Here is a 14,366-nt window from a genome sequence, read left to right as displayed (position 1 = left end):
ATATATGTGATGACTCCCAAGGAGAAGGTCATTATGCTAAACACTTGGCCAGTAGCCCTTTGGGTCTAATGGCACCTAGGTAGGCATGTGGTGCTTCTTGATGAGAAGCTCATGATGTTGGACACTATAGGGAAAATCAAGGGGGAAAGGGTAGCCCCTTGCCCCCAACCACACCTCGCTAGCTATGTGGTATCTCTTGAGATGTTAAATACTACAATGAAAAACATGGGGAAAGAGGTCGGGATTGGCAACTCCCTACCCCCAACCACACCTACCAAGGCACTGCAACTAGCAAGGTATGCGGTGCCTCTTGAGTGGAACTTCATGATATTGTTTTCCCCATGGGAAAGTATAAAAAGCTTTTGAAAAAGTACGACTAGGCGCTCCGCACCTAGACTCGCCCCGGCGCTTCGCGCCAGGGTGGGCACGATTTTTAGGGGGGGCGGGTGCTAGACGTGTGGCACCCGCCCCCGTGTTCTCTTTCTTTTTTGTGGGTGAGGTGGGGGGCTGCCATGTGGCACCCGCCCCCACCTCTCCTTAACTAATAGTATAGATGCCGTTTGTGGCAGATTACTAGACGCCCTCGTAACGGCCCATTCGGGCACACTGGTTCATCCCGGAGAATTGAACTTAACTTCTTACGCAACCCACACAAAACCTTATTGTAATTGGAGTTACAATTGCTTGCGATCTGATGTGTGTGTGTGTGTGAAATAGAGCAAGTTGCTAACACAAACATGCGGTGCCGAATCCCGAACTGCTTGGTGGGAAGAATGGGGGCGATTTTGTTTGCAGCAGCACTAGCCTAGCGCCCTGAGTGCTATCACAGCACCACCATCATTGATTATCATTCGCCATCATCATGCCTTGCGCTACCTGCTCATCATCTGCTCCACCCGTATGCTCCACCTCCTCCCCTGACCCTTTCCCTCTGCTGCCAAGCTCTGGCTCTGCTTCCTCATGTTCTTGCGTCTTTTCTTCGCGGAGAAGGCCCCTTCCCAATCTCAGCCTTCGTCAACACCGGCACCATCGTCAATGGTGCTCCCTGCAGGCCTTGCCCCCGTCTGCGTCGTACACCCCCACCATGACCCGTTTGCAAGACCTCGATCCTTCCAGCATGCTTCTCAAGCAGCGGATTATCTTTCTCGGTTCGCAGGTTATCTCCATCCTTCGTTTTAGGATTTCGTTCTAGTTGATAATTTATCTGTGAACTGTTCTTTCGATGCTGTATGCTAACGCAAGTCTTTACACGTATATCAGTATTTGGGTGTTAGTCATGCCAGTGCTTTGTGTCCTGTTATTACCACCGTACAATTAAGCCCCAAAGACAACACTTGCAGGTAGACGACTTCGCAGCTGATGTAATCATCAGCCAATTGCTACTTCTGGATGCAGAGGATCAAACAAAGGATATCAAGCTCTTTATCAATTCTCCTGGTGGTTCTGTTACTGCTGGTATGGCAGTTGAGTTGCATCATTTCTTTCGTTTTTAGCACCTGAGCATCTATCAATGTTACAAACCAAATGTTAATCGGTGTAAGTCAAGTTAAATAAGCTCAGTTTTACATTTTCCTTTATGTGTATGTAGGGATGGGCATATATGATGCCATCAAGTTGTGTAAAGCAGATGTTTCGACAGTTTGCTTTGGTCTGGCTGCATCCATGGGTGCATTTTTGCTGGCCTCTGGCACTAAGGGGAAGAGATATTGCATGCCAAATGCCCGAGTGATGATTCACCAACCTCTTGGTGGTGCACAGGGCTCAGTAAGTCAGGATTGTGGCACGTTGAAGTCTTACAAGTGTATCAATTGTGGGGCATATTTCATATTTCTGGATTCTAACTTTTGTGTCAAGCTTGACTCTTATTCTAGGCAATCGATGTGGGTTTACAAGTCAGAGAAATGATGTATCACAAGGTGAAGCTGACCAAGATAATGTCTCGATTGACTGGGAAGTCAGAGGAACAGGTATTTTGAAAAATGTACTTCATAAATTACGGTTTGCATAAACAGAGTTATGTGTGCTATAAATCAGGGTGAGTCTTATATTGGCTAAATACGTGGTTATAAATTTGAAAACTCTAGATTGGACCGGCTTGCTTAATACGTGTTGGCTAGGAATTATAGACTGATGTAGCTTCGTCAATGGATTAGTGGTAGGAAAGCTGATAGATATTAGGAAAATATCCCCAAAAGGACTTTTGAAGATCCCCCACACCATTATTTTAAGATTTTGTGTAGAAAACAATTGCTCTCTTGAAGCCATTGTTTGACTCCAAGAGTTAGCATGAGATGCACTTGGTTATGTCCAAAGGTGGAGAGTCCACATTTTATAAATCAACACAACTTAAACAGTGGAACTGTCATTTGGTGCTTCTCCATTTTGTGAGTCTATGTTGGCAAAACAGACTTCATATTCTTGGGAAGCACAACTTTAGTGGAACTCTAGAATTACATGTGTAAATTCTTCTAACGATTTAGACAATTTAGTCTTTCTACTGTTCGTGCATGAGAGAAAAGATTCTTATCTATTTCTGAACCAGGAAAAAAAAATTTACAGTTTGTAAACACCAAATTATATATGCCTCACAAGCATCATTGTCCATAAGCTTTTATAATTCAAGTAAACAAATCAAAGGAGTACTATATACATTATGTTCATCTTAAATCACAGTAGTTTTTCTATTTTTTTGAAGAGTATAAGGCGTAGTAACAGGGAATGGCCGTCCTGAGGCCTCGGAACGTGGGAACGCCATCCCGAACGGATGAGCCGAATGGGGACGCCAAAATGGGACAGGGACATCCCCTGTCCCGGCCGTCCCCTACCCCGTCTCCTATTAGGGGACGTTTTTGACAGTTTTTTTTTTTGGGGGGGGGGGAGTGAGTATCTTTTAGGGGGTGGTTTTTTAGTATGTTCTTTGGTAGTATACATTCACCCACACAGTAACATGGGACCAATTTTGGGGATAGGGATGGGAATAGGGACGGGCCCATGGGGACAAGAATAATAAATTGCCATCCCCTGTTACCATGAGAGGGGGCTCTAACACGGGGATGGGACTAGGACAGGAAGCTACAAAATGGGCATCCCCTATTACTATGCCCACACATCCATCCACCACATCACATGCATACATTTTCAAATGCTATTTATGAATGCCATTCCCTCCCGCATCCCACCCCCCATCCCCGTTCCTTGCTTTTAGCCGTCCCCCCGTCCCTGACCCTGTCCTTGTCTCCGTTCCCGTTCCCCATTCCATGTTACTATGGTATAAGGACTTTTTAAAATGATGTCTCTACACTTTATAACTGCTTTGTGTCCAATGCGACATTGTCCCTAACTAGGTTCATGATTTGGAAATCGAGCTTTTCCTAATATTCTTGAATATCAGATTTTCTTTATTTGCAGTGTTTCTCTTCTCTCTTGTGTTTGTGCAGTCTGTTACAGCAGATTCTCACACTTCCGTTGCTGCACCCTAATCTAACATGGTATCAGACATCCATGTTTGGGAACTTGGTGCTGTTTTTTGCTGCTGCAGGTCTATGTTTCACATCTTCTACTGCTGATCTCCTCTTCCTTGTCTGCTGCGATTGCTTCTACAGCCTGCAAGACCCTTCCAGCAGTCAAATCGGCCTGTTTTCTCCTGTGGGACTGTGTTTTGCTCAATTCAACCTGTTTTTGCCCTTTCTGCATCTGCAGCATGACTGGGTGCGTGTAAAATGTTTAAACTGCTGCACGACCTGGTTTTACCCTTGCAAACTTTGTGTTTTTGCTACACTTGTTTGTGTTGACAGGTTTCTGCCCCTCTACAGGCTGGGCTACAGTATTTCAGGCTGCTTATGGGCTGTCTTCTGTGTGATTGATCATCCCCTGGCTGTATTTGATCTGCTGTCACCTGTTTGATCTATTTTCTCTCTGTGCAACAGTCATTTTGTGATCAGCTGTCTCTTACACTATGTGTGAACTCTTGACAAGGACCTTTTGGGCTTAGTTTGGGACTGCTGTCTCTCTCTCTCTCTCTCTCTCTCTTTCTCTCTCTCTCGTAATGAGTAATTATAATATATCAAATGACTAAAAGAGGACAAAACTCACATGACTAAAGAGTACAAAAGTCATTGTAAAGAAGCAGTAGAGATTGCTATATGCCAAGGAACCAAGTCCTACTTGTAAAGGAGATTAGAATGCCGAATAAGATCTGGCTGCCAATGTAGGAGACCCTTCAGCCTAGCAAGATGTCTTTGAACACCAAAAGTGAATTAAAAAATAAAAGCATTTTGGGTGACAAGAGGGCCCAGATTCTCAGGCTAAAGGGCACGATAGAAATCGGTGACAAGAGGATTTCACATTGGTGAGGTAGGAAAAGCAATTGTCATTCGAGATTTGATGTGTTGAAAGGGCTGAGGGAAGGGAGGGCAAAGATAGCCATCCCCAAAGAGTAAATGGCGGGTGACAAACTTCATGATCAATAGGTGACCTCTCTGAGGGTGGAGACGTAGGGGCCCCCTCTAGAATCAAAGAAGTATAAGCCCCCTTGGAGGGCAAAAATAGTACATCCCCCTCTGAATCCCCTTGTGTGAGAGAAAGGGAATCTAAAAACTCGTGAATGACGAACTTGGAATCATTGAATGACGACGGAAGTATTGCCGGTTGTGTCGAAGAAGGTATTTGGGGTGTCGAAGATGTTGAAGAACTCCTAGAGGTGATTCTAGTGGAGGGTGGGGAAAGGTGACTCATGTTGAGCCAAGGGTGGGTAACAGTTGATGTCTCTCAATGGAGTGGACTGTGGAGTTGAAGTAATGGAAGGTGTTGAAAAGCCATTGCCTTGCGAAGGAGTGTTGTTAAGGGGACAGTATCCAACAATCATTGTCTCTTGGTGGGGCGGACTATAAAACCGCGGGTTGTCAAGGCGGCATTCGTGAAACCCTAGAAGAAGTAGAAGCAACTTTTGTAGCATGTTGCGGTGGTCGCAAGGAGATCGTGGTACTAGTCGATCCTCTTGTGGCTCAAAAGGCTTAGTGCATGTTGGATGCGTCTTATTGCCTTGAGCATAAAAATCTGAAAGTTGGTGCAGAAGAAAAATTGTGGCTCAGGAGGGAGAGGTGGTACAATGAGTGCTCCTAGGGGTAGATACATATACTCCGAGGGTGTAGGGTGCAAAGATTCATGTCGGCATCATCGTGGGGGTTTTGGTGATGTCGAAAGAGGAGCACCTAGTTGTCTGTGCATCTACCTATGGAGAAGTCATAGTATTGGATTGTCAATTTGTAAAAGGGAGGGTGGATGGACCTATCTTTGCCTTCTATGATGCACAAGTCTTCATGGCTCACTGAGCACCTCTGGCTTTGATACCTTGTTAAGAAAATCACAGCGCGACCAAAGAGAGTAGGATTTGTGAGGAGAAACATAGAGTGTGTACAACAAACACTGAGAGAGGAGAAACTCAGAAACACAAGGACACAGCGATGATACATTGAATCATGCTATGAGAAGAAAATGACAGCGCGACCAAAGAGAGTAGGATTTGTGAGGAGAAACATAGTGTGTACGGCAAACACTGAGAGAGGAGAAACTCAGAAACACAAGAACACGGCGATGATACATTGAATCATGCTATGAGAAGAAAAGTTGATATAGTGGAGTCGAAGCTCAAAAGATAGCTACATTGTCTTGTTTGAATTAGGCGGTAGCACCTGTGGGAATTTCCATAGTGAGGGGAGCAAAATCCTTGGGCAGTTCGCTATCGAAGGAATCACTTGAAGGTGAAGGACAGCTGTTGAGGGAGCAAACCGCAGTCCTCAGATGCTGTCAGAGATAAAGAAGATGATCACTAATTGTCGAGGGAGTAAATTGTAGTCCTTAAATGCCGGGGAGTAGCCTGGGCAGCAAAATGCAAATCCCAGAGTGTTATCATAATTGTCGAATGCAAGGAGAGCAGCCTAGATGCTAACGCCAAGGGATGGATGATGATGCTAGATGAAGGGACAGACACCAGGAGGGTAAATATAGCTTGTGAAGGCTTGTTAACCCAAAAAACACAGGCATCTGGTGTTGAAGGTGAAGAACAGCTATTGAGGGAGCAAATCGCAGTCCTCAAATGCCGTCAGAGATGAAGATGATCACTATCTGTCGAGGGAGTAAATTGTAGTCCTCAAATGCCGGGGAGTAGCTTGGGCAGCAAAATGCAAATCCCAGAGTGTTATCATAATTGTGGAACGCAGGGAGAGCAGCCCAGATGCTAACGCCAAGGGATGGATGATGATGCTAGATGAAGGGACAGACACCAGGAGGGTAAATGTAGCTTGTGAAGGCTTGTTAACCCAAAAAACACAGGCATTTAGGGTTGTAGACAATGACACCAGATGTGGGGTGACGCCAGGCAAGAAGAGGCTTAGGAAAAATCAAGGGGCAATTGGCTTGAATTGATTGTTGATTGTTGCTACAACAAAGAGGTTTTTTGGAACAGCAAAGGAGATTGAGAATCTCAGCGTGTACTCATTCCATTAGCAATCAAGCTAAAGAAATATTGAAAGGGATGCTAGTTTTTGGGCCAATAGGGTGTCCAATGTCCGAGATTATTAAGGTAATTTGTGCACTTTAAGTTATATTCATTTGTCAATTGCTGTAGTTAAGTGCGTAATTAGGGAATTACCCCCCTTTCCAAGGAGGAAGGTTGGTTTTAGGGGTGAAGAATGACAGAGGTGGTATAGAATGAATCAAGTGACTGCCTATTTGTAGACATAAGCTATCTAGGTGGTGCATCACTCTGTGGGTGTCTACTTAAAAAGTGACCAAAATGTGGACGCTAGCTCTTTTTGGGTTTGTTAGTGCGAAACCCTAAATGAAATGTGTAAACTGAAGAAGTGGTTTCTCAATACCCCCCCCAGGCCCAAAAAGAGATGAAGAAAGAGAAGCAAAGAGAGATAAGAAGAAGATGTAGAGGAGCGCGGAGATCCAAGATTTCCACCTCAAAGGTGATCCATAGTAAGGAACAACAGAGGGGATGAACTGTAAAACATGACTTCATCTTGGGAGAGAAGCCACTAGCTCTGTAGCTTTGTGTTGGAAGGAATTCAAAGGCCCTATCACCAAGTCACGGTTGAACCTCAAAGGCCCCAATCTAGGCAATACTTGAAGATCGTAGGCATTAATAGGAGAAATGACTATTTGAAGATAGCCATTCCCAAAGAGTAAATGGTGGGCGACACGAACTTCATGATGAGTAGGTGCCTCCCTTGAGGGTGGAGACACAGGGGCCCCCTCTGAAGCCAAAGAAGTAGGAGCTCTCTCGGAGGGCAAAAAGAGTACATCCTCCTTTGAATCCCCCTCTACGAGAGAGAGGGGGTCTAAAAACTTATGGATCATGGACTTGGAATCATCGAATGATGAAGTGTTGCAAGTCATATCGAAGAAGGTATTTGGGATGTAGAAGATGTCAAAGAACTCCTAGAGGTGGCCTCTTGAATTTGAGTAGTGGAGGGCGGGGAAAGGTGAGGGTCATGCTGATGGGAAACAGTCAATGTCTCTCAAGGGAGTGGATTGCGGAGCCAAAGTAATGGAAGGTGTCAAACAACCACTTTCTCCAAAGGAGTGGATTGCTGAAGGGACAATATTCAACAATCTCTCTCTCTCTCGGTGGAGCAGATTGTAGAACTGCAGGTTGTCAAGGTGGCATTCCTAAAATCCTAGAAGAACTAGAAGCAACCTTCATAGGGCATTGCGGTGGTCACGAGGAGGATGTGGTACTAGTCGATCCTCCTATGGCTCGGAAGGGCTTAGTGCACATTGAATGCGTTTTATTGCCTTGAGCAAAAAAATCTGAAAGTCAATGTAGAAGAAACTCTGTGGCCTTGAAGGGAGAGGTGGCACAACGAGTGCTTGGGGGTAGACACATATACTTCGGGGGTGTAGGGAGCAAATGTCCATGTCGGCAAGCATTGGTGGGGGTTCTAGTGATACCAAAAGAGAAGTACCTAGTGGTTTGTCCATTTGCCTATGGAGAAGTCATAGTACCGAAATGCCAACTTGTAAAAAGAAGGGTGGGTGGGAGAGGGTATCTTTGTCTCCTGGTGATGTAGTGGAAGTGAAGGGGGAAATCAATAGATGATACTAAATCTGCAACTTGTCTTTGCCTTTTGTGATGCACAGGTTCTTCATGGCTCACTAAGCACTTATGGCTCTGATACTGTGTTAAGAAAACAACAAAGAGACTTGAGAGACCATAGGGTTTGCGGGGAGAAACACTGTGCATGGCAAACACTGAGAGAGAAGAGAAACTTAGAAATACAAGAATATGGTGATGATACACTGAATCATGCTATGAGAAGAAAGCTGATACAATAGAGCTGATGCTCAAAAGATAACTGCACTGTCCTGTTTGATTCAAGCGGTAGTACCTGTGGGAATTTGCACAGTGAGGGGTGTGAAATGTAGTCCTTTGGGTAGTGGGCTATGGAACTAATCACAGGAAGGTGAAGGATAGTTGTCGAGGGAGCAGATTGCAATTCTTTGATGCTGTCAAAGATGAAGAGGATGATCACCAGCTGTCAAGGGAGTGAGAACCCCAGTCCTCAAATGCCGGGGAGTAGCCTGGGCAGCAAAACATAAATCCCAAAGTGTGGGGAGTTGTCAAATGTATGGAGAGTAGCCCAAATGTTGACGCCAAGGGATGGATGACGACACAAAATGAAGGGATAGGCACCAGGAGGGTAACTGCAACTTGTGAAGGGGGTTAATCCAAAAATGCAAGTATGCAGAGCTGTAGAAATTGACCCCAGATGTGGGGTGACGCCAGGCAAGAAGATGCCGACATTAGGGTGGGGAAGGTGATACCAGATGTAGAGAAGGACTCCAGGTAGCCAAATGCAAATCTAGAGAGGCTTGAAGGGAGTGGAAGAGGTCGCCAACTATGGAGGACTGACACCAAGGTAGGAGTGCTATCACCAATAGTTTGATGATGATGCCAAGAGGGTAGAGCCTCCAAATGTAGACATCACTTAGGGTGCTTGAAGGAGAAGAGGAAGGGCGACCACGAACTGTGATGTCCTCTAGTAGGGGTATGGGTTGCAGTGGAGCGAAGAGTGGGAGTGATGGAGGAAGAGGGATAAAGAATGCATGAGGTGGTATAGAATGAATGAAGTGACTGTCTATTTATAGGTATAAGCTGTCTAGGGTGGTGCACCATTGTGTGGGCGCCCATTGAAAAAGTGACCAAAATGTGGACATCAGCCCTTTTTGGGGCTGTTAGTGCGAAACCCTAAATGAAGTGTGTAAACTGAAGAAGTGGTTTCTCAACAATGGCATGGAGATGTCAACCACCCCAAGAGAGTAAAGGGTGTGTGAAGAACAGCAGGACCCCCTCTGAAGTTGAAGGAATGGGTTTTTGCACTAAGGAAGAAGAAAGATGAGCCGCCTTAGAATCCCCCTTGGTGAGACATAGGGAATTAAGAAACTCATGGATCACAGCCTCCAAAGTGCCATATGAAGAAGTTATTTGGGGCTTTGATGGAATAGAAGCTAGGGAGCTCCCGGAGGTGGCCTCTAGAACCTAAGTAGAAGAGGGAGTGGAGGGAGGGGTATCACATAGAATCTCCTCGATGCCTCAATACTGCAAACGAATTAAAAGAGTGTATAGATGCTCAAAGGCAGAGCAATTGGAGTAGTTAGAGGGATCTCCACTGGAGATGGATTCTGAGGTTTATAACCACTAGTTTAAGCTGATGATGCTGAAAGTGGAAGGGCAGTAGTCTGGAAACTAAAAGGCAGAGTAGTCTTTAGGGTTGGAACTAGTAAATGCAGCAATGTAACCACTTGAATGTGAAGATAGCTGATCATGGGTAGCAGTAGGAGGTTGAGTGATAGTTGTAGAAGGTGAGGCTGATGTTGATTGGGCTTGCATTGCAGTAAATGCAAGCTGCAGCATGCACTAGAAGTGGTTGGGCAGTAGGGTGGCCTGCTTAGTCAGTAAACACTTCTGTTAGGAGAGGTAGAAATTGTTCTCTCTAATAGTTGGAGTTAGTAGGCAGCAATAGTGGACATGGCTCCAAGGGCTGTTGATGATGTGGTAGTAGTTACGAAGGTTGGACAGGAGGTGGAAGATGGAGCTGATGGTGAAATCGGCAAGAAGAGTGATGACTTGCAAGAGAAGGGATGAATTGAGTGGTACAGGCAGCTTCTATTTATAGATGTGGATCTTCCCAAAATTAGGGTTTTGGTTGATGTGACTCAAAAACTTTGGTAATCTTTGAGTTTAGGGGTTGTTTTAATAAGCTAATGTGTGTAGTGCATCGTCTTTATCTTAACACCCCCTCTCATGCCCAAATTGGAACCAAAAAGGGACTACAAGCATAGCTTAGCCCATAATATCCCGAAGCGTCCCATCCCAAAGCAGCTAGGGCATTTGAAAACGGCTTGTAGATCTAATCTATAGGATAGTGAACATAACCTTAAAACACATACACTATTTAATTCAGCAAAGAAAGAAAATGACACGAAAGAGCTAGAGCGCTCTTGCACATTAGATGACACTAGATTGACCCTCAAGATGAGAGCCCCTTATGGTATTTCTTTAATGTTGAAGATGAGTCTCTATACAAACAATTTGTAACCTAACCATGCAATCAACACGGCCGTCATTGGGTAGCACTCTTTTTGCTAATGATTCCTCGCATGTCTCGCTCTTCAATGGACCGAATTCGCTCCAATTGCTCTCTCCAACCTTGACCAATGAGCTTTAAATTAGTCACAATTACACTTAAACCAATGTTTCTTCAAGCATACAAAGCTGCAATCACTCCAATGTTGACCAATGTGATGTTGAAAAGTGCATGCATGGTTTGCCACTGCAGCCACATTGGAATCAATGAGGAATTCATACAAATCTCAATCCCAAATTGATCTGATTTGCCAAACAAGGCCTTAACCCTGATTGTCCAACAGTCTTAGAGACCAATGCACATCAATTCATTGTCAACTTAAAGTAACTCAGATGTGTAAACTTGTAGGTCCACAAACTCTAATCATTGATATGGATTTGCCCTATGATTGGATGCTGAATTTGGAAAATTAAATTGGCAATCCATTATGAATGGAATACTTTTTGGCTATCTTTCTCTCAATAGCTAGCTTTTGGGCATTTAGACCTCCAAAGCTTCTTGAGCTACCATGTCCCTCTTGAACTAGTTGCCAGATCTTACTAAAGTGAAGATCGTTTTGGCAATGCCCTTTGAGAGAAAGATAGAAATCAGTGGAAATTTCAGAGAAAGACAAGACGTTGACTTCAGGAATGTGACTAAGAGTATTAGTAACCATATTAGTTGCATCCTTCCTATAGTAAATTTCAAAGTCAAACTCTTGCATAAGCTTTGTCTATTTCGCCTTGCGGCCACGGAGATTGGGTTGCTCGCATAGGTATTTCAATGAATGGTGCCTGTCCAAATAATAAACTAGGTGCCGTACAAATATTGATGTCATACTTTAAGCACATGGATAATTGCCAATAATTCCTTCTCTGAGGTGATATAACGTGATTGGGCATCGATGAGCTTACGGCTCTCGAATGTGATAGGTCAGCCATCTTGATAGATGATAACACCTAAAGCATAGCTGCTTGCATCCGTATGAATCTCAAAAGGATTATTTGAATTGATAATCTGCAACATCGGTGCAGTGGTAAACAAGTCATTTCAATGTTTGAAAACATTGGTTAAGCTCACTAGTCTAAACAACTGGTGGACTAACGTGTTTCTTCTTGCTTTGGATACCCTTAAGCAATTGTGTCCAAGGTTTAGCAATATGAGCATAGTCCTTTATAAGTTTTCGAAAAAGCCCAATAAAACCTACAAAATATTTTACTTGCCTTATGGTTCTTGGAATAGGCCAATTGAGCACTACTTACACATTTTCGGGATCAATTTGAATGCCATCAATCGAGATGACATGACCAAGGTATAAGCGCTTTGTACAAAAGAATTTGCACTTGGATAGTTTAGTAAACAATTGCTCTTGTCTTAAGAGATGTAAGACGATTCACAAGTTTTTGGCATGTTCCTCCAACGACTTATTATAAATATGAATGTCGTCAAGGAAAATGATTGTCCACTTTTCAAGGTACGAACGAAATAAGTCATTCATTATCTGTTGGAAAGTTATGGGAGCATTGGTTAATCCAAAAAGGTAGGACAAAAAGTTAATAATGTTCATATTATCTTCGAAATATAGTTTTTGGGACATCCTCGGAAGCTATCTGTATTTGATGGTATCTAGACCTGAGATGGATTTTGTTGAAATACCGCATATCATAAAGCTTATCTATGAGGTTATCCATCCTTGGTAAAAAATTAAGATTATTATTAATAAAAATTAATCAATATATATGGAAGAGTATTTATCAAAGAATCATGGTATGCCAAGAATGACATCAACATGGTCAAGTCTTATATGTCAGAAGTCCATGATTTGATGGTACTATTGGATCGAAAGGTTCAAGTTGTTTAATACGATGCATTTTAGCAATTCATCATAAAGCCCTCTGCATATTGGACATGATAATTTCAGTCAGTGGATATTATGTGTAGTCGTAGTTTTTGTACCAAACAAGAAAAAAATAAGATTATGAGTAGAACCATTGTTGAATAAAATTGTAATTTTATTGGTCATTTATATGCGTAGTAGCTTTCGAAAGGTCATGCAGATTATAAACAATTTTACTAATGGAACTACTATTGCTATTACTAATTTCATGAGGATATGAAATTTTATTACTTTGCTTAGCATTTGAATAGAAGTTAATGAAATGTGTTAATGTGACTTACACATGTTAGGTGCAAGCCAATTGTTTTATAGTGTGGGACCTAAGATCATGTGATATCAGTTGATGCCAAAGGCAAAAGTTGTAATAAGTTATGTTTGTCAGGTACTAGGTGGTACACAATATCAAATTTTGACCTAGACCAATTTATTGGCCACTAATGTTAGTGGTGACATTAGATACTAGGCATTGTTTTTTTTGTTTGCAAATAAAGTGTGGCTAATCATATTACTTCAGAAAAAAATCGAAATACAAGGAAGTGCTCATGTGCAACAGACTAGGTGGAGTTGATGCAGAGTCACAGATATATCAAGTATACAAGCCTCTCAAGGTGGTCTAGGGGGAGATGGGGGCTAGAAGCCATGGAGAGGGTGTATCACTATCTGGGGCTGCTTGCCTGCATCATGAAAAATAGGTCCTGGCCGCCCCAAGTGCACATGAAATGAAAACGAAGCTTCTGTTGAGCTCGAGACTCGCCTTGCATCTGGTCCCATCGGCTGCCGGAGGGAGTGGATGATGGAGGCCCAAAGCTCTGCTAAAGTCTCCTGTACTGAAAGTCTCTACCCGCCCAAAACCTCTTGACACTGCACCTTCCAGATATGCTATTCAATAAGACTTCCTATAATCTCCCATAGCTCAGAGTGGTCTGCTGTGGGCTCCAGTACTTGGCGGATGGGTAGAGCCTCCAAATTGACCACTACGCGCGACCTTGTCTCAATAATGAATATCGTGTCTTGTATCCCAGCCTCATAAGAAGGTGACGGTCCTGGCTGACTGCCTGCTAGCAGAAAGCTCCCCATGAGATATATCCAAGGCTGGGTGCTATATGGTGGAAGATGCGGCATGCTCCTCTCCACACGAGTTGTGCTGCCTCACACACCAAAGGCAGTGCTTTGGAGAATCTAGAGGTGCTGGTGTGTAGCGTTTACAATCTCCCTGCTTTTGCATCTGGGCTAATTAACTCTCCACTGCTAGGCCTCCATGTGCCGTAAGCCATAAGAAATACGATACCTCCTTGGCCTCTAGCTATCCCATAGGAGGCGCCAGAAGGTCCGTCGGAAAGCCTCTGAGATGTTGTGCTCCGCCCAATGCCTGCTGCACCACAATGCCCAATCCATGTCCTCTTGCATCAGTATGTGTTTGCCAATCCTGGTTGTGTACTCCAGGAACCTCGGTAGCTTCTTGGCGACCACAGTGGCCGGCCGTAGCCACTCTCCCGGATCCCACTCCGGCTTATCAAGTGGCTTGCCCTCCAAATCGAGAGGTGCCACTCCCTGAGCTCCTCCCAGAAGACATAAGGGTCCAGCCGCCATGTCTTCCCCTGAAGGCCAACCACCCGAATCCTCCTCCATGAAAAGACAACTATCCCCTCATCCTGCTGCCCTTTGTCAAAGGCCAGACGCCCCCCTCCTGCACGGTGAAAAAAGTACCATGTGGGGCTCCTCCGGAGTCCCACTCTATCTGCCAACTGTAGGGGGATACTTGCTGGTGAAACCTAGCGGCCCATACCTCCCCGGGCTCTATCGGCTCTTATCTCGGGGGGGGGGCAAGCCACTCCTGA

The 14,366-nt window shown here is 44.2% G+C and overlaps 1 protein-coding gene across 1 annotated transcript in view; it reads left to right on the top strand.

Moving 5' to 3' along the window:
- The first annotated feature begins 682 nt into the window (after nt 1-682).
- LOC148029075 (uncharacterized) overlaps nt 683-14,366 on the top strand; it is a 58,246-nt gene continuing 44,562 nt past the window's right edge. The window contains exons 1-4 of the mRNA XM_087687831.1: nt 683-1,156; nt 1,341-1,455; nt 1,589-1,764; nt 1,872-1,967. Coding sequence (XP_087543957.1) covers nt 863-1,156; nt 1,341-1,455; nt 1,589-1,764; nt 1,872-1,967 — 681 coding nt within the window. The 5' untranslated portion in view covers nt 683-862. The remainder of the gene's footprint in view (nt 1,157-1,340; nt 1,456-1,588; nt 1,765-1,871; nt 1,968-14,366) is intronic.

This window comes from Lygodium microphyllum, chromosome 11 (assembly GCF_053477565.2).
Source record: "Lygodium microphyllum isolate KBCC chromosome 11, Lygodium_microphyllum_v1.1.10, whole genome shotgun sequence".
Lineage (NCBI taxonomy): Eukaryota > Viridiplantae > Streptophyta > Polypodiopsida > Schizaeales > Lygodiaceae > Lygodium > Lygodium microphyllum.
This window is presented reverse-complemented; position numbering and strand designations above follow the sequence as displayed.